The 19,058-nt window shown below is 44.2% G+C and overlaps 1 protein-coding gene across 3 annotated transcripts in view; it reads right to left on the bottom strand.

The window, feature by feature from the left end:
• Nucleotides 1–19,058, bottom strand: part of RAB11FIP4 (RAB11 family interacting protein 4) — a 114,469-nt gene that overhangs the window by 59,015 nt on the left and 36,396 nt on the right. For 2 of the 3 annotated variants that reach the window (XM_032706700.1, XM_032706699.1), the window contains exon 3: nucleotides 10,299–10,387. In XM_032706700.1, coding sequence (XP_032562591.1) covers nucleotides 10,299–10,387 — 89 coding nt within the window. Of the gene's footprint in view, nucleotides 1–3,180; nucleotides 3,203–10,298; nucleotides 10,388–19,058 lie in introns of those variants that run through there. The other variant, XM_032706702.1, reaches the window with a different exon arrangement.

Raw genomic sequence — 19,058 nt, 5'->3', positions numbered from 1 at the left:
TTGATTTTCATCATGTCCAGTTCTTAGCTCAACACCCCTCCCCATTCTGGACAGGCTCCCATCTTCCATGCTCTAGACTTTTCCATGAGTGTGCCTTAGGGCATTGTAACCATATGGTCCATCTCTTGATGAAAGACACATGGCCCAGTTCCCCCCACAAATATTCCTCAGTGACATTAACCTTCAAGGACACAGAAATTAAAAACTCACTGAAGCCACAAACACCCATAATTTTTTCAACATACACATGCCAGTAATAAAGGCAGAACTGTTACAGATATAGGAAACTTCTTGTGGAGAATATATAAAAATACTTGAGGTTCTGTCTGTTACCAAAACAAGCCAAACATCCTTTCTGCTGCTGGAAGCAGGTGGCAGCAGATTCAGTATGTGTAAGTTAAGACATGCCTCCCATTTTAAACTAGGTCAGGTTTTGTATACAGTGCTATGAATAAATTCCTACCAAGGGCAAGAAAGTTTAACTGAGTATTGCACTTTTCTATAAAAACGGATGGCCAAAGCTCTACTGTATTTACACCATATTTATGTATTTGATGTACCTATAAAAGGGTGAAGAACCTGCAAATTTTCTCTCCTCCAGTCATCATCCTGCTTGGCTCTAAGTGGTGCTGCACAAACACACACTGAGAAAGCCTTTTCCCCAAACAATATCCTGAATGACCAGAGACTTATGTACAAAGGTAACAAACCAGCAGGATTCCCACTGGGGCTGTCTCCTGCAGACTCTCGGGCTCCACAGCTCAGGACAAATCAAAGCCTCTTGCAAAGTCAAATAGTTTGTTATCACAGCCCTATTTACACGGGCTGGCACGAGCTCCAAGGAATCACCCTTTTGGATATGCCTTTTTCTGCTTTATGCATTCCCTCTCCAAAGCCTTCCCAGGCGTGGTGGATGGAGCCTGAGCTGCCAGGTTCACCCTGTCAGCCCAAAACCCTCATCAGCATTTGCGTCAGCCCTGTATCAACACTGCCATGGTTATATTATTGTTCCAACTGAACCTTCCTAGGAGCTTATCATAACACTGAGTACCAAAACAAGCCCGGGGTCCAGCGTTCACATCCACTCAAACAGGCTGCTCTGTCTCATGGCCCCTTCCCAAGTGATGCTGGAGTCAGCTGGGTGATTACAGCAACAGCCTGGGAAAAAAGGTGAGCCAAAGAGCAAATCTAGCAAATTAACTCCTAATTAACAAGGCCTCTCAGGGGACTAATTAATCTTTCCTGGATTTCTGTAAACTTAGGAAAGGTGACAACTGACAGTTTATTTCCTGTTTCTCATCTGTTTAGACTGCAGCTGTTGGAGCATGGACTGTTTGACTCTACTATAACCTGTCCCTGTACCTGGTGTCACTGTGCCACCAGCACCAAAACCAGTTTGGACCATGTCAAATGCAAAGAGATGATTCCTCTGTTCCACTGAGCTCAGGATGAACTTCAGCAGCCTCTTGCTGGCACGTAATTGCTCAACAGAAGCTGCATTTCTCTGCATCCCCATTCCAGGCAGGGCCTCTGTGTCCCTGACTGAAAGAAGGTCAAATAGCCCATATCTCTTCTTAATTTTTAATCGCAATTTCATGCTGTTATTTCAGCTGCTGGAGGCAGTGTAGCACAAATCCCCCAGGAGTAATTCCTAGATACTCTCTTGTAGGCTGGCCTACTTTTTCTTTCTGTTCAGTTACAAATTGCTTCTCATAGCCCAGATGTGTGGCAGTGCTGGCAAAGCTGCCTCCTCCCAGACAAATAAATTCTCCACTGCAGCATGTAAAAAAAAAAAAAAAAAATAAAAGTCACATTTTGATTTTTCTCCAGTTTCTAAAAATAGATAAGATAATCGAGATCTCATTTTTAGCTCTGTGAGCCCAGCTGAGTAGGATGGTTTAATTTTAAACAGTTCTGTTGCCTCTGACAGAGGGCAGTGCCACGGTCCCCCTGTGACACCTGACTGGGGCTGAATCCCGGCCAGGAGAACCAGAGGGGAGACACCTGAGCAGGCAGGACAAAGACCACGTGGTTTTGTGGGACTTTGGGCATGGTAAGAGCTGGGTGTGACCTGAGAGATGAAGGACAGGGGAGAGGTGTCCCAGAGCTTTCATAACTGGGAGGAGCGTTGGGCAATGCCATGAGCTGCACGGGTCACTTTGGTGGCAGTTCTGGAGGCTACTGAAATAATGCATTTAACACTAAAATACTGTGCCAGTACAGCAGCAGTTGTGTGGCAGAAATGACTCCTGTAAGATTTCACCTATGGAGGAATGGTTTTACGTAACGGGAAAATTTTTAGCGTTATGTGCAGCTCTTTTGTTTTGAAAAAAACGAGAGAAGCTGCCCCCAAAAACCTACACTGCTCTCAGTTTGGTCAGAGAGTAGAAGGTAGAAAAGAAGCAGTCAAATCCTTTTTGTTTGCTTGTGCAATGAGGGATTTCATCGGTTTTATTAGCTAGAACATCCCTTTGTGGTTGATTCTCTCTTTACAGTTTCATAACAACCTGGAATCTTGGCTTTATAAACCAGCTTTCAAACATTTACACAGAACTTTCTTCTTCTGAAAAAACTAAGCAAACCCACAAACAAATAAAAAAGAAAACAACCTATTTAAACCAATGCTATTACTGAAAAAGAAAGAATTCCTTATATTTCAGTTTCACAGCCTTCCCCCTGAAAATAATCCAACAATACTCTGTGTCCCACAGTCTACCATAAATGCAGCACAAATTTCCCCAAGCAGCAAGGAGAAAAGATATGAAACAGAATAAGAATTTAAAAAAAAAATAAAAATCAAGAAGGAAAGAGCCAGTGTCAGTTTATGAACTGGAGGGCACAGATTGCCCAGTCACACAAGACACTTGTGTTTCTTGACACACAAGTGTCAAGAAACCCACTGAACGCTGTGTGTGCCCTGCCCTTATGCAGCTACATGTATTACAGATATTTTGGTATTCCCCAAAGGCTGAATATCAGAGTCAGGATTCCTTTACCACCTTCTGACTGAGTAGTTGCATTTCTTTCACAGGAACACAGTGCAAGGCGAGTGCTTTCATAATATTCCTTTTGCTTATGTTGTTAAGAATGCTGCATTCGAAACACCACAAATAAGCATGGACAGATTTTCAGTATGTCAAATAAAAGCCAAAAAGCACTAAACTACAAAGCCATACTTACCTGAAGAATTAAATCAATAGGGATGTGACTTCCTTGATAAAAGAGCCCAACTTCTGCTTTCAGTCCTTTCACAATTTCTACCTAAACACTGAGCCACAGCCTAAATTGGTTTATCCAGGGAGAGGAATATTTTGCCATGGCAACTGACAATTTCAGGAAAAAACACCCCCAAAACTGTGCTCTGTAAGAAAATCAGCAGATTAGAAGCTTGAAGATAACGCCTCAGAAATAAAAACTTGGGAGGAGACAGAAAATGTCTATTAAACAGCAGTTCTGCCAAAGAGATGGGTGACAGGCCTTAAAATAAAGCTTCTGAATGCTTCACAGAAACCCACCTGGGCCACAGAAGAGAAAGAAATACTCAAAAAAAAGAGCCACAGATAACAATAAGTGCACAAAATTACTTTCCTATGGATGTCTGGAAGGACAATCCTCTTGGAACTTCATCTCTGTTGCTGAGTCATAGCAAGAATGACTGAACCAGGCAGTCAAACCTCCCCGTTTCAAACCACCCAGCCAAATACAGCCCTAAGAAATGGTAAATTTTGATTCTTCTGTGTTATTTTAACGTGTGTTTTATACCACAACTGAGCGAAAACAAGTCAGGGAAAAGTAATTTCCCCTTTAAAAATGCCAGTGTGTGATATTCCATCAAATCAAAAACTCAACCTGGTTTTAAAAAAGAATATAATCCTCAATCTCTCTTATGGTTGTTTTTGGAGGAGTTGGCATTTATTTTGTTGGAAGATGCCTACCTGGCCCTGAGTGCAGAACTGCTCATTCTCAGGGCAGCATTTTGGAATCAGCTTGAGCAGCCAGAGAGGCAGTTTATTTTTATGCAGGTGTTTTGTACCAAGGACACTTATTTTTGCATGTATGCACAAACATAAAAAATACAATTCAGAATATTGCCAGGTGAAATCAGGCAATTTCCATGTAAATGAGTCCCAAATGGGGGCACACTGTGCTCTTCATTGCTCTTGGTAATTGCTCACTGGGGGTTTCTCAGCAGTTGTAGTTAATGCTGCTTTTTGATGCCTCCAAGCGTATATAGGAACAAAAATAGGAAAAAATATATAAGAATAAGATAGGAAAAAGTGAATTACTGAGAGTGTTGCCTGTAGAGGTTACAATAAACTTCTCACCATTGTGGACAGTGCCTTGCCTGTGTAAAATCTGCCTAGTCCTACCCAGGAACAGGGACTTTTTTCTCTATAACTGTATGACTGTGCTTCATCAAGATTTTCTCCCACCTTCCCCCTCCAGTGAGGGATTCAGGCAACAATCACCTCAGAAACAACCCAAAGTGTTGATCTAACATCTGCCAGGGTCTAAGAAGTCTTTCTACTGATTTCAGCAGGAGCTGGGATCAGTCCTTAGGCTGGACCTCCCAAAAGGTTTACACTGAACATAGTTATTTCCCAGGGGATGCAGCAGAAGCTGAAGGGAAGGAGAACCTGGCAGATTTATGAGCACCAATATAAAACAGACTTCTAGATTAGACCAGGAAACCCAGGGAAAACCTCCTGCTTCCCTTGGCCTGTCCAAGAGAGACAGAACATTGCAATTTGCAAACATGCACCGTGTGATCACCCAGTGGCATCAACACCCCAAGAGTGTCAAGCACAGGGAGGGGAGTCTTCACACACAACAGACAGGGAGCATCTGCAGGGCTGAAAACACAATGGGAGCCAAGAATGACTGAGAGCATGTGGGTGGTGAAGAAAACTGGAGGTTGATGAGAAGAAAAAAAAAAAAAACCACTTCAACGTGCTGTGTTTAATATTGCTTCTTCTAACTGCACAGGCTGTTTTTTCTCTTGGCTATAGGTTGAAAAGGTATTTCCACTTTAACCACTTCTTAGTTACTCTGCTAAGGCAGGAGCGTCTCAGCAAATGCTGCCACAGAGGGCAGGAGGAAAGATGTATTTCACATTAACAGATCGGCAACACCTGGGATTATTGTTAGAAAAACAGTATCAAGAAAACCCTCCTGACAAATGAGGTCAATTATTCTGCCCGAGAACACTGTCAACTCAGTGGTTGAGGTGGAGTCTTTGCTTCAAAACACAGCATGTATGAGGTAAAAATTAAAAATATTCTGGTTTCCCCACTAGATCTGATACTCTTCACTCAAACTTTGCCTCAGCTTCCAGAAGAACGAGTGGGCTCAGTACAGCAAGAGTGCACAGACCCAGAGCAAACTGTGTGGGAAGACACTTTGTCAAGGGCTCAGCACTGCCAAGCCTGCACCAAAGATAAAAATACATCAGCAGCTCTGAAGGATGAGTGGTGCTACCTGTACTGAAGAGCTGCATTAGCTTGTGGTGTCAGGTCAGTACTATGGCTTGACTGTCATTGCTTTGGTGGTGGACAACACCCCAAACTGGGCAGAACAGGCTGCTGGGAAACCAGAATTCATAAGTCAGGTTTTCTTGGGCTCAGGTAAAATTTGATGTCTTTGTTGGCTCCTTTCTACTGAAGTGACCCAGAGGGGTTTGTTCACCAGCAAACTGGCACTGCTGCAGCTGCTGGTGTGCCTGGTGAAAGGGATGTCCTCAGTGGGGAAGAAAAAGGACAGCTTCATTTAAGAGAGAAACAAGAAGAGAACAACAGGTCTGAGTTCAACAAAACAGTCAATGCTTTCCTGTACTTTGCTTTTCAATAAATAGCAAGAGATGGCACAACCAGAGATAATAACTGCAATCCTAGACTGCCAAGGAAGACCTGTGCAAACCTCTCCTCAGTGCAGCTGTGTCTCAGACTGCCACCCCCTTCCACAGCCTAATGAAAAACCTATTTGGATCAGTCTTTTCCCAGTGCAGAAGGGCTCCCCCAGCTCTGCTCTGACACAGGTGCTAGCAGAGATCCTCGTGCAGCCAGCAAGGAAGAAAAACTTTTTTCAGAAGCTGGTGGGGGCCTCCTAATTGCTACTGGAAATATTTCCAAAGCAGCAGATCAGCTAGCAGCCCCAGCTCCATCCCAGAGGCAAACACAACTCATTTGTCATGTTTCAACAATTTTTCTGCTGCTCATACAGTGTAATTAATCACTTGGCGGGCAGGAGAACACACACACAGGACTGAAAAGGCAGCTCGTTCTTTGACATGCAGCAATCGTCCTGTATTTTGTTAAGAGGCAGATTCACTCTCTTATTTACAGGTGAGAGCAGGAAAAAAAAAGGTAAGTGGCAACTCAATACAGCAACAATGAATAAGGAACAAACAGCTTTGTTTAAAACAAGGACCCTGCCGTTATTGTACCTCACAGCAAGCTCTTCCACTGGGTTTGCATGTGTGGCTTTTGGGCATTGATTTCAGATGAAAAGGCAACTACTCACACCTAAAAATATATGGTCTGTCCCTTCACAAGCAGCTGCTGAGGTAGGGACCCTGCTAGCTGGTGGTGAGAGGATCCAGGACCTGTCACTTAACCCTTTCTTTTGTCATCTACTGAGGTGCTCTAGAGTCAGGCTCCCTTTAAGTCTGAACAGACAAAATACATCAGGTGAAGAGCTCAACAAGGAGCTCCTGTTGCTGATTCCCTTTTCCCTAAGGGATGCTCAGACAGATGAGCACCTAGACCCAGGTCTCTGCTTCTCTGCTATGCAAATCTTGGCCAGGGAGCTGCAGCTGCAGCCAGCCTGATTCCCTGAATCCTGTGGCTAGTGCTCCCAGCTGGCCAGGTGCCCGGGAAGGCCCAGAGCCAGCCATTTGGAAATCCTAGACACAGGCACCCTGCTTTGTTTGAGCTGGCTGAATCTGGGTCTGGGCTTTCACACACATACTTCAGCTCTGGACTTTGTGTGGGTTACTATCTCCAAAAGGCTATCCAAGGGCTCTGAAGTGCTACCACAAAGCCACAAAGCAAACTGGACTAGGGAGACTTTTGTCTCCCTTCAAACTGAAGCCAAAACAAGAGTTGGGGCTGTAGCAGCAAACACTGTGAAAGGAATTCAGGAGTGATAAATTGACTTCTGGCAAATTCAGAGCGTTTCTACTATCTCTCTAAAGGCTGTGAGAGACAGAAATTATACTAATAAACAACACTTAACTGAAGCAGTGCCTCAAATGGAGCACAGTCCAGATCTTAACCAAATCAACAGACTCTGAATTCACAGACAGACAGGGCACGTTTATTCGTAGGTCCTGTAGCTGAGGGGCTCTACAACTGCTGGCTCCTAACTGCAACCCCAGCCTCCTAAATTCCTGTGGACCAGCTTTCTCTGGTCCAAAGGGAAAACACACTCTTTGTAGGCTGAATCAATGCTGATGGAAATCAGTGGGAGAGGTCTCACTGAATGTACAGTCACGTAGTAACTAAGTGCTGCTCTTTTCATTTGCATATCACACCCTAAAAGACCTAAGCTCAAAGGAAGAGCTCTCCATTTACCTGAGATGTCACTCACACAGCCTCTCGATATAGACCATTAGGAACCTTCCATGGAATGGTCTTTGCATTTTGAAGTGCAGATACAATAGTATTTTTTTTTCTCCTTTTTAGACCAAGTTTTCAGACATTAAAAGTTTGGCAGCTTTTGCTCTCGTTTACACTGAAAAAAACCCAAAAAGTTAAAGCAGATAATTTAGAAAACGTCAAATGAAATGCCCCAAGTTCCTGGTATCTGGGGATTTCATATATCAATTTAAATAAATTGCACCCAGTTGGTTGCAATTAAAGGCTGGAGACTTGGCAGTTTCTTCTTCCCCATTTGACTCAACATATATAAACAGCTGGATTAGTGCAGCCCCTTACTGTGGCTCCTGCCACCTCATCCCACTTCTTGGGATTACCGTCACCTCTTCAGTTTGCTTCTTGTGGGCTTCAGAAAGCTTCAACAGAGGGAGTGGGCATTTGGGAGGGGAAGGAAAAATGAAAGCAGGGCACAGAGGGAGTAATACAGGACAAGGATAAATCTCCCCTTCTTCCTCACAAATCACCGTGTGAATACAGAGACAGCATAACAATGAACCAGCTCAGTACCTGCCTTTGTGTAAGCACAACCCCCTGGGAGGAATAAAAAAGGGATGCATTCCCTTTTAAAGTATCTATTTGTGCCATCGCAGCAGTTGTATCCTTCTGCTGCCTGAGAATTTGACCTCACCTGAGAATCAGACAGACATGCAAAGGGTATAATGGGATGAAAATCAGATTAGACAGGCAACTACCATTTGTGCCACTGGGAGCTGTCCATAAACTTGACTACAGCACCGGGAATTCACACTCAATAAGGGGTGGGAGGTGCAAGGGCAGCTCGTATGTTTTCAGTCCGTGTTTCCTTCAGAAGGGGGAACAACTGTCAGGAATGGTGATAATCTCAAATCCACCTGCCCCTCGATTCTCCTCTTTCATCAGACTGAACACTCCAACTTCCTGCCACAGCAGAGGATCCTCAAAGGCACGCACCGAGCCTGTTCACAGCCTTTTCCCAGTCTTCAGCTGACATCTAGCGAACATTTTCCAAACTGCACCTGGAGGACCCGGAGATGGGAGCCGGACCGAGCCCCTCTGGCGGGCGGCGGTGCAGAGCTGCGGGATAAGCACGGGCTGTACAACAACGTGCACTGTTCCCTGTCCTCTCCCCACCGTGACAGATCACTCTGTGGGAAGGTGGGGAAGGACCTGGTTCTGCTCCCAGGCTGCACAAATCCTGCTTTTCCCCAATTAAAGTGGGCAAACACCGCATTGACTCCACTGCAGTGGTGCCCCTCACTGCAGGGACCATACAGGGGGCTGGTGGACATCAGGAGGAGGGATCAGCAAGGCTTCCACCACAGCACTGCCACAGCAGCTCTTTCTGACCAGGGAGGGTCACCCTCTGCCTCTCCTAGAATCAAATATCCAGCACTCATCAAACTCATCAGCTGCTATCAGGATTAGCAACCTCACTTCCCACCCTCAGGCTCTCCTGGAGGACAGCTGGCAGGAGAGGTGCAGTTTGCAGCCAATCTCAAGTTTGTCTTCAAGAACTGTCTCTCCCCAGCACATCTTTGGGTGACAGCAGATGTGAAATCCCTGAGGAATAAAGACCCAATGCCCATGTCAGCAGCCTTCAAAGAGTGTCAGACTCAGCCTGCAATGTCTGCACAGCAACAGGGGAACATCAGGAGTGTGCAGAGAGCCCAGTTTAATTTTATAGCCTCTATCAGCTACTGCAGAACAGGGACTTTGGTTTATGGTATCTATTAAGGTAACTAAGCAACAGCATGGTGGGTATGTATGTCATCAGTTACAAAAAACCAGGGGTTTACAAACAAGCAGAGTGGTGATGAACACTGAGGGGAAGGAAATGTCTCTGTGCTTTTTGTATGAACACTGGAAACCATTCTGTATAACACCATGGAGTGGTGAAACACCAGCATGCTCATCACATGTCCTTCCACAACACATGAGTATTGCTCTCACACTTCATCACCTGTGAAGGTAAAATGCTTTCCCTACTGACTTCAGGATCACTTGTAGTCTCATAACACCACTGACACACAACCCTTGTCTGAGTGTACAATGCACTTTAAATCTTCAGGATTTACATGAGTGGAGGTGATTAAAACCAAAGTAAAGTGAAGGAGAGACAAAGAGATGCTTAAAGGAAAATTTCAGACTGCTCTGCTTGTTAGACTGCACAGATACTGTCAAACTAAGGATAGCGATGAAGACATTTAATGGTTTGAGAATATGCTACACCCACCTGCCAAAATACTACCAAAATTTCCAAAGGTGTATTGTTTGTGCCTCCCAACAGCTGTTGAGTCCCTGTTTATTATCTGCAGAAGGTCCCTGAGGCCTTGTTCACCTACAAAGTTTGACTGATCTAATTAGACACAGATCAGTGTTTTGCACTTGTGAGGTGCCAGTGAGCTGGTACCGGTATCTCCCTTCACAGCCAAGAGGCCTGCAGGAGTATCACAATCCAAATGCTAAATACTCTCACACCAGCTGACAGCTACCCCGTGTGAAATGCAGATAAACCAGAATGGATGGTTTGCTAAAAGTTGTGAATCTGGGAAGGAAGAGTTAATAGGCCAAGTAAAACAACAGCATTTACAAGGACACAACTACCCATCACTCCAGAGGCTTCCTCAGCCCACTAACATGAGACAGAATTAGTGCTTCTCTTACCTGGTAATAGTAATCAACATACTGTGGCTCATAGTGTTGAGGCTCAGAGTTTTCAGGAGACAGGACATCTTTCAGTAAGTCTTCACAGCCTGGCAAAGAGAAATGAGAGCAAATGGTCAAGGCTGAGAGTTCATCTTCCCAGACACAGCACGGACAATGGAGGAAGAAACACAGGTTTGGAGCCAGTTTGTATGCACTTGGAAGCCAGCTCTGGAAAATATTTAAATAGCTGTAACAAAGCTCTGCCTTTAGGGTTCTGTCCAGCTCATACTCAGTGTGTAGCACTTAGAGTAAGTGCAATTCCACTAATGCCAACTCTCAGCACAGATACACTACACAGCAATGAAAATGGGAGCCGGACATTGCTTGGCTTGGTGAACCATCCTGCAGAACAGAAACCCAGCCCTGACCAACCCAAACTCTGAAATCAAACCCTGGATTTGCAGGCTTGGCATGAGCTAGTGACTACTGCACATTAGTGTCAGTGCAGCTGCTTCTAATTTTCTCTGGTCAAAATGATAATGGGGCAATACCCAAGTGTCACAAATTCCCCTTCACAAAAAGCTCTGTCACCAAGAGTTCAGTGTTTGGCAAGCAAGTATCTATGCCCTGCAACTGGAGATTTCCAGCTTCCGTGTTTGCTTTTGTTAACAACCACATTAAGAGCTGGAAAAATCAATGTCTGTGTTTCCCTCAGTCCTTCCCTCGTCTGGCATCCAGAGACAAATATAGAAACACTGAAATCACCAAATGCCTCGTTCCCCATTAATTACCAGTGGCTGCACTTGGCACAGTGAGCTGCACAAGGCAGGAATGTCAGGCCAGGTTATTTTAGACTGTGTGAAACCTTCTCAGCATGTGTTGTACACTATTCTACTTGGAAGCTGCAATTATCCAGCAGTTATCCCTCCCTTCCATCCCATCACCAATGCAGTACATTTGGCTGTGACATTACACACCAACACCCTCTCAGGAGGCAGGTGAGCCAGAGGAAACAGGGTAGGGTAAGGGACTGTGAACTGCACAGGTTTATACTGTTAGCTGATCTTCTCTCTTGGTTTTAAATACAGCAGTAACATCTGTAGGGATGAAGATATGTTGTGGTTAAGGAGAAGAGTCCTTTACAAAGGAAAGAAGCACTTTAAAATCCAGAAAAGGTGAGCAGAGATGCAGGAAGTCTAAAATGGGGGACCACTATGTTGTCCCTGTCTCCCACACACAGGCATATGTTGGAGGCAGCACCTGGGGAATGAAGCCACCACTGAGATCTCAGGAGTGACACTTGGACAACAGGCAGAAGGACTTTTTCCCTTTTCCAGCTTCTGCAGCAAAGTGAGATTCTGCCAAGGTACTGAACAGAGAAAAAAATAAAGCTGTTAAATGCACACTTTGCTGGAGATCATGGACAAAAATGGTGTGTCAGGGTCACTTCCCACAGAGGAGTTCATCTGGGACTAACAATCCCCTGGCTGACAGACACCAGATGTTAACCTGGTTTGCCTAGAGAGGGCATCTTTCTACATAACCTGCCCTGCCTGCAACTCTCACATTTCCCAACCAGCCACGACCATTTTCTTTCCTTTGGCTTTAGCATTAAGTGTTCAGCCTGTGCCTGGCTGAGGTTATTCTCTAATCCTCTCACAGAGGAGAATTCAATTTACTGTTCGTACCTTTTGACATTAATAACCAAAGCTTATTACTCATCAAAATGCCTTGTGCCAGCACCCACTGTGAGAGTCATTACATGTATGAACTGCTTTGCTAAAAGGTCTCTGCATGATATGGAGCAGCTACTCGTTAAAGTGAGCTATCCCCAGCAAAAAAAAGAAAATAAATGCCAAGTGCTGCACAGTAATGGATGTAGATTAGTGTAATGAAGGAAATATGTTTACACCGTTCTAAAATTTCTCAACAACAGTATCTTCAGCCATAATTCCAAGCTTTATTTTCCTCATGCAGTTGTGCTCACAACAGTGCTTCTAGTTAAAGAGCTCTAAGCAGTCAATCTTCATTTGAGCCTGTTAGGTCAGCACCTTCCCAACCTTTTTGGTTTTGGTGGAGAAAAGTCATGAAGGCTGTGGGTCTTCAAAGAAGGATTTAACTACCCAAAACAAGGGGTGTGACATGTTTCTCCTTTGCCTTCTTTCAAAAGGCCAGCCAGACTGGTCTGTTAGAGTCACAAACAGATTCCAGACCTCCAGGGTCCCAAATCTAGAGTTTAGCTGCAAGGTCTTGTGTGTCCCCTCTTTGCTGTTCACTTCTTACCTAACATTACTCCTGATCACATTCTTTCATCTTCCTTGTCCATCAGGGTGGACCACTTCATGACAGCCCTTGGCCATTTAAATTCAAGCCTGTCATTTATTCAGTAAACACACTGGGGAGAAAAGCACTGCCTCCTTTGTACCCAACCAGCTCAGAGGAAGCCCTCACCACTTCTTCACAAGAGCCTCCTGGCACAGGCTTTTACAGCCTGATCCAGAACCACAATAATGATCAAGCCTTTGACCCATTTCCAGAACATCAACAGGCATTTAATCCAATTTGTTTACCTTGCTGCACAGCTGAAAATGGCAAAAGAAGCCAAATCTTGCTCAGGCCAAGTTTCTCTTGGCGCTGACAGACTCGGGATGTAAGTTCATCTGAGACTATCTCCTCCTGCAAAGGTGACTTTTTGGTGGGGAGATGTCTGAGTGTGCAGCAGGCAGTGTCCCCTGGGCACTGCTTGGCACAGAATCTGGCATGACAGATCCCTCATCCTCCAGGGAAGGTCTGCATGTCATTATACTCCACAAAAAAGGGAAGAAGAGAAGGAAGAACTGAGAGGCCATTTTCCCCTGAGATTACTAAACCACAGCATTGCTACCCTGCAGACATCTGAACCTGTCCCAACATCCATCAGATCAATGGAAAAATGGCCACTGGCTTCAAGAATCTTAGGGCTGTGCACTGGTTTTACTCCTGTTAAGAACTGACTTTAAAGAATAATTTCTCTGTTGCTCTTCCCTGTGAAGACACAAATAGGAATCTCTTCCCTCTGCAGGACTCTGGTGCTGATGTTTCCCTTGGGCCACTCCTTATCACCAGGGAGGTGGGTTTGGGCACAGTTGGACAATACATCAGCTTTCTTATTCAGTGTTTTTCTGCAACAATGCCAATATACTTCACCTTTTGCTTCCCTAACCTAAATACAATTTGAATTTTCCAGGTACTCTGAGAGGTTTACACAAGGGGCATCACACAAAGAGGGAACACTGGAGTGCCTCAAATACTGTGCATATTCTTACCACCAGAATACATTTTGGCTTACTGGGAAATGCCAGGGAACTAAATTAGTGTGTCACAGTCCAGACAGAAAACAACAATGAATCAAGGTTTACTCTGGCAAATCCCAATGTGGAAATACAGACAAAAACTGGACAGAGATTTGTAGAGGGAGCAGCCTGGTCTGGAACACGGAGTGCTCTCTGCTACCAGAACCACTCCTGAGCAGAGATGTGGTGCTGAGGCTGCAGAGCTGCCACGGTGGGTATGTCAAGCTGTGCAGCACTGGGCACCCAAGGCTAGAATCTGTCCAAAAATAACCCACTGCAAAGGAGGAAAGGAATCCTGCACTGAGATGCCCCATTATTTCTATAACTTCATTTCCCAGGAAAAGGCAGAACTGAAAGCCACTTACATGGCTGATTAGAGACAGTTCATTTGGGTGTCTACAGATATTCACGTGCTTGATGTTCTCTCCTTTGCTATGGTTGGGAAAATTCCCCCATATACATTTTTGGGCAGCATTTGGTCTGTCAAAATTATCTGAGCTAAACCCTATTTATCCTAATACCACAAATGCATAAACAAACACAATTCATTTGGCCAGAACAGGGTCATCTTTAGCCCTAAGCAATGATGATGAAAGCATTTTACAAGTCACTGAAGGGGAAGGCATGAACCTTTAACTTTGTCAGTTCACTCAGGTTGCTAGACATGATTATCTTGAGATAATTTTTCAAATTTACATTCAGCTTCATAAAAAAAAAATGATTTTCACATCCTAACAAACAGCCAATTTGCAAACAGACATTCTGGCCACAAATAAATTCGATTTTAGCAAAGCTGTTTCCTGCAAATGCTCCAAGAAGGAGATTTAACCCATACTACATCAAGCAATTTTCACAGGCAATTAGGCAATTTTAATACTATAGGAAATCAAATTGGTTACCTAATTGAATGTAGTTGGTTTCTGGCATTTTTCCTAACAGCAATGGCTTTTTACCTTATCTACCCTTGGATCTTTAACGGTGTATTAGACTCATTTATGGTTTCAGGCTGTACTTAGTAAAATTTAGTTTAAAACTCTCAAGTACTTTTAGGAGTAACCAACTTCAGTTCATTGAACAGCTATGGCTTAATTTACAGCAGGAGAGCTCAGCTCTTCACATCTGCTGACAGTCGTCCTCCCTGGAGCCACCCCAAGCACCTCTCCTGTCAGTAAGTTATTCTTAATAAAATGGATAGAACCATCAGATCATCTCCAGTGATGGCCTACTGTGAAGTTTGAGATCTACAGCACGAGCCTAAACGGGTTCATCAGGACTTTGGGGGTTTCTGCACTGCTTTACTGAAATTCCCAGTGCAGCTGCCCTGGTCTTAGGTATTGGTCCATAATACAAATACTGGTGTCTGGCAAATAAACTCCCTTTTATATAACTGCAACACATCCCTTACTCCATGCTGGATCTTCAGGGCAAAGCTGGTACAATACTTTTCTCAGCTACGGGACTGCAAATTACATTTTCATTTCAGTTGAAAGAGATGGTCAGGAGTTGGCAGTGGTTTTGTGAGAAATACGTTTGTTTGGAGCATCTGAAGGAAAGCACAAAAGTATATTAAAAAAAAATCTCCAATGAAACAGAAGGGCAGAAATACTCTGCTTTGGAAAACTTTGTTTTGAAAAAAACCCATCAAATTTCATATTTACTATTTTCTTTTACAGTCCAAATAACCTGTGACAGTCTGAGCTGCCAGAACAGCCAACATCCCTTCTGGAACAGTTCTTTAAAACTTAGAGCAAATCTGTATCCTTGGAATTTTCATCAAAATTGCTAGGAACTCACAGAGAAATATCTACTTTTTATCTGCTCACACAAAGCCTGCTTCTAGAAGCTTTCCAGCCAGCTGCAGTAATTAGCTGCCTAAGGATCTAGGGAGGCACAGAGATGGATTTTTGCAGGCACATAATGGTCTCTGTTACTATTTTGAAGATTCAAGGGTTGCTATTGCTGCAGGTGGGGAAGTGTATAAATTCACAGCTGTGCTTCTTCCACCCTGTTCATGAACATGAAGGAGCTCCTACAACTCTCCATTTTCAAATACCGTGACAGAGCAAAACTTAAATGCCCTTAAAACTTCTACAAGATGAAGGAAAGATTCTCTTGTTCCAGGAGAAAAACAGACTGTATGGTTTCATCTGAAAAACCAGAGATTGTGCTAAAGCACAATTCATTATTGCAGAAGTGCTCTGTGCTACCATGGCTCAGTCTCTCCCATTACAAAAACCCCCAATTGCTACACAGTCAGTGCTGTTTTCATGGTTAAAATAAACTACAGAGTCACAATACATCTACGTTTAAATTTTAATTCTGGTTTAGTTTGTGCTTGTTCCATACCCTCTCATCTCTGTGAGCTGCAACGCCAAGGGCAGCAGGGGGAGCTCCCCCTTTATTTGTCAAGGTCTGGGTGTTTTTAAGTGGAATACCAAAGCAAAGAGACTATTGGAAAGACAACAGAAATCATAGTAAGAGCCTGGTCCTCCAAACGTTTGAGTGTAGAACCCAACAGCCCACACAGCACTTTAGAATTAACAGCTCCACTCAAGCCTTTAAGTATTACAAGTGGCAGAAAATATTTACTGGATCAGTACAATAAATTCAGCACAGCAAAACCAGCCATTGGCTCTGCTGAGCAAACAGGAATGGATCCCATGCTGACCCTGCTGGAATTAATGGGAACTCAACCTTTGAGTGATGTTCTGGCTGCTCTTGGTGTCTGTGAGCAGACCCATTCCTTAGGCTGTCCTGGATTTGACACAGCAGCTTGGTAAGAGGTTACAGGTGTTATTTCATGGCAATTGCTCTCCAGACAGACACAGTTATTAGAAATAAAGCCCTGCAGTGAGCAGATAAAGAGGGCAGCTTCAGCAGGAGTAAAACCTTCATATTCTGGCATTCCAATGAAATTGCTGCAAAGCTTTAAATTTGATGGCAACTCTGCCCCTGGCTCTGGCACAGCCTAATTGCTTGGGGAAAGCAGCCTAGACAGCAGGGGCTCAGCACAGATGCTGAGGCAAAGTCCTTTAATCCACAGAAGACCAGCAAAAAGAAGCAAAGCTTTCCATAAATAGCAAGCACCATGCCTGTCCAGTATTCCACCCCCAGAGACACAGTGGGAATGAGCTCCTCCAACACACTTCTCCTCTCCAGCATATTTACCTCCACTTGAAAAAGTCCCCTCCATCACTTCCAAGGGTCCCTACCACGAGTGAGACTCCTCAGCCCATCCTTCCCCACAGTTCCTGCTACTCAGCAGCTGAAGAAAATTAACTCTCTTTTACACCTGATGGTCCCATCAGCTGCTGTGAAGGTGCATGACTCCTATGCCATGAGGTTTACCCAGCCCTGAAGTACTAAGGAGGGGGCAAGGCTTGATGTCCACTTGCAGAGGAACACAACACTTTTTGTTTGCCCATGCAAGAGTGAACAATGCCCTGGTTTGTGGAGGAGAGAGGCCAAGCTGCAGATTTTAAATTCAGGGATAGGAGTTTCTCCTTGCAGCAGGAGCTGCTACCAACCAGTTACAGAGCAGGCATTAAACACTCTGATGTTTGGGATTTTTTTCAGGTTCCAACATTTAGCTTTTTGCTCAGATCCATCCCTGGATATGAAATGCTCAAACCAACATCATCAGAGGTCAACTCTGATCTGACTCTGTTGTTCTAGATGCCTAAACCCTCACGATTTAAATAAATTCAAGGCACTGAACTACCACAAAAACCTTGACACTGTATCACCTCTGGCCAGCAAACAATTTCTTCAGCACACTATAAAGGAAAGCATCTATGAGACAAATTAATTTGAAGTCTCATAAATAAGAAATACAGCAAGGCATTAGGATAGCAGAACTTGAATTTCAATATTTGGCTTCCAGTGCTAAGAATAGCACAGCTTCATTACTGAAAAACCCACTGGATTTACAGTAGCATCTCATTTTGCTCTATTAATCTGATTGCCCCAAACCATTGTAATAGGCTGAGATGTCAAAGAATCATATTTATAATCTGTTGCTGCCAAGACAAATTGCTTTTGTTTGATAACAAGCCTGATGCTACCCCTGAGATGTGGCTGCACTGCAAAATGAGAGGTAACAACACGGTGGAGGCTTTCCATTCTGAAAGGCTGACGTACCCTTCCTGAACTTTAACATGAGCAATTTCATTTTTAAGGAAAACATGGCTGGTAGCCAAAGACCAATAAAATTTCCATGCTGTGAGGTGAGCAATAGAACCAGCTGTTCTGAAGAGACGCTGTGAAAACACGGAGCACAGTGTCTTATCAGAAAGAGATAGAGCTGCTGCTGTGATGATACACACTTATCACTGACACTGGGTGAGTGTTGAAATGCTAATGATGTGCAAAGGGAGCTCTGCGTGGTGCTGCAGGATTGGGTGGTTTCTCTGCATCTGTTCACACCACCCCCCACCCCAATAACCATCACACAAATGATCTGGACCCTACTGATAATTTGCTCAGTGTAAGAGCTTTAGGCTATTCATAAACTTGGAGTACAAGGTATTCCAGAGAGTTTGGTACAGTCACATCTTTGCAGGACTAGACCTTGGGATATGAATACAGGAATCAGTTCCCACAAGATGAGCAAGGATGAAAACTCCCAGGGCACCATCACTCTCTGGTACCTGCCAATATGACACACTGTCCCTGCCAGTAAAGGAAACACAGCTGCCCACTCCATCACTGAGGGAACTGCCTACCATGGACAAGGGCACAGTTATTACAGAAGAGATGTTCTGGGTCACTTCTATCCCTTCCTGATCATATTTTGTGCATTTGTGCACATCTTTAGTCTGTGAATTACAGACGACTACCAGGTGATTTACAGAGCCTGTGTCTTCCTTAACCTAGAACTCAGTTTGCCACAGCATTTCCTGCTCAAGGAAAACCTCCAGCACGATTTTAGTGTCTATGCACTAAGGTATTAACTTTCCTTCTGGGCTTTCTCTTGCCTTCTCTTCAAACACATCAGTGTCACCTTGGATGGTGTCTCCAAGAACATGGACGAGAGCAGCTTCTCACTGTAATTTTACCTAATTACACACTGTCTTTGGCTGCCATAAACTTTAATTAAAATTGCTGTGGTGTTATGGTCTTGCATCGTTATGGCTTCATAATAATCTCATCATAGCAGACTCTCCAGAGGCCTCTCCCAGAATCACACCACGATCACTGTGACATTCACCCTGTCCCTGAAGTGAAGCCTCTGGGCTGTGACAGCACTCCAGCACTTTACAAAGGACATCCCATGTGCCTGGAAGAGGACAGGGTGGATTATTGCACTATGGGAAGTTAGGAAACTAATGAGCAGCCAAAGTGCCTCTTCACTGGTTTCTTTGCTGCCCTTTGGCTGAGCTATAAAGCACAGCAATGTCTGTGTCTTCTGTCCAGGACTGTGTTTCCTTGAAAAGGAGGTGATTTG

Source organism: Chiroxiphia lanceolata, chromosome 19, assembly GCF_009829145.1.
Source record: "Chiroxiphia lanceolata isolate bChiLan1 chromosome 19, bChiLan1.pri, whole genome shotgun sequence".
Taxonomy (NCBI): domain Eukaryota; kingdom Metazoa; phylum Chordata; class Aves; order Passeriformes; family Pipridae; genus Chiroxiphia; species Chiroxiphia lanceolata.
Note: the sequence above shows the minus strand (reverse complement) of the source record. Positions and strands in the feature narration are given on the sequence as shown.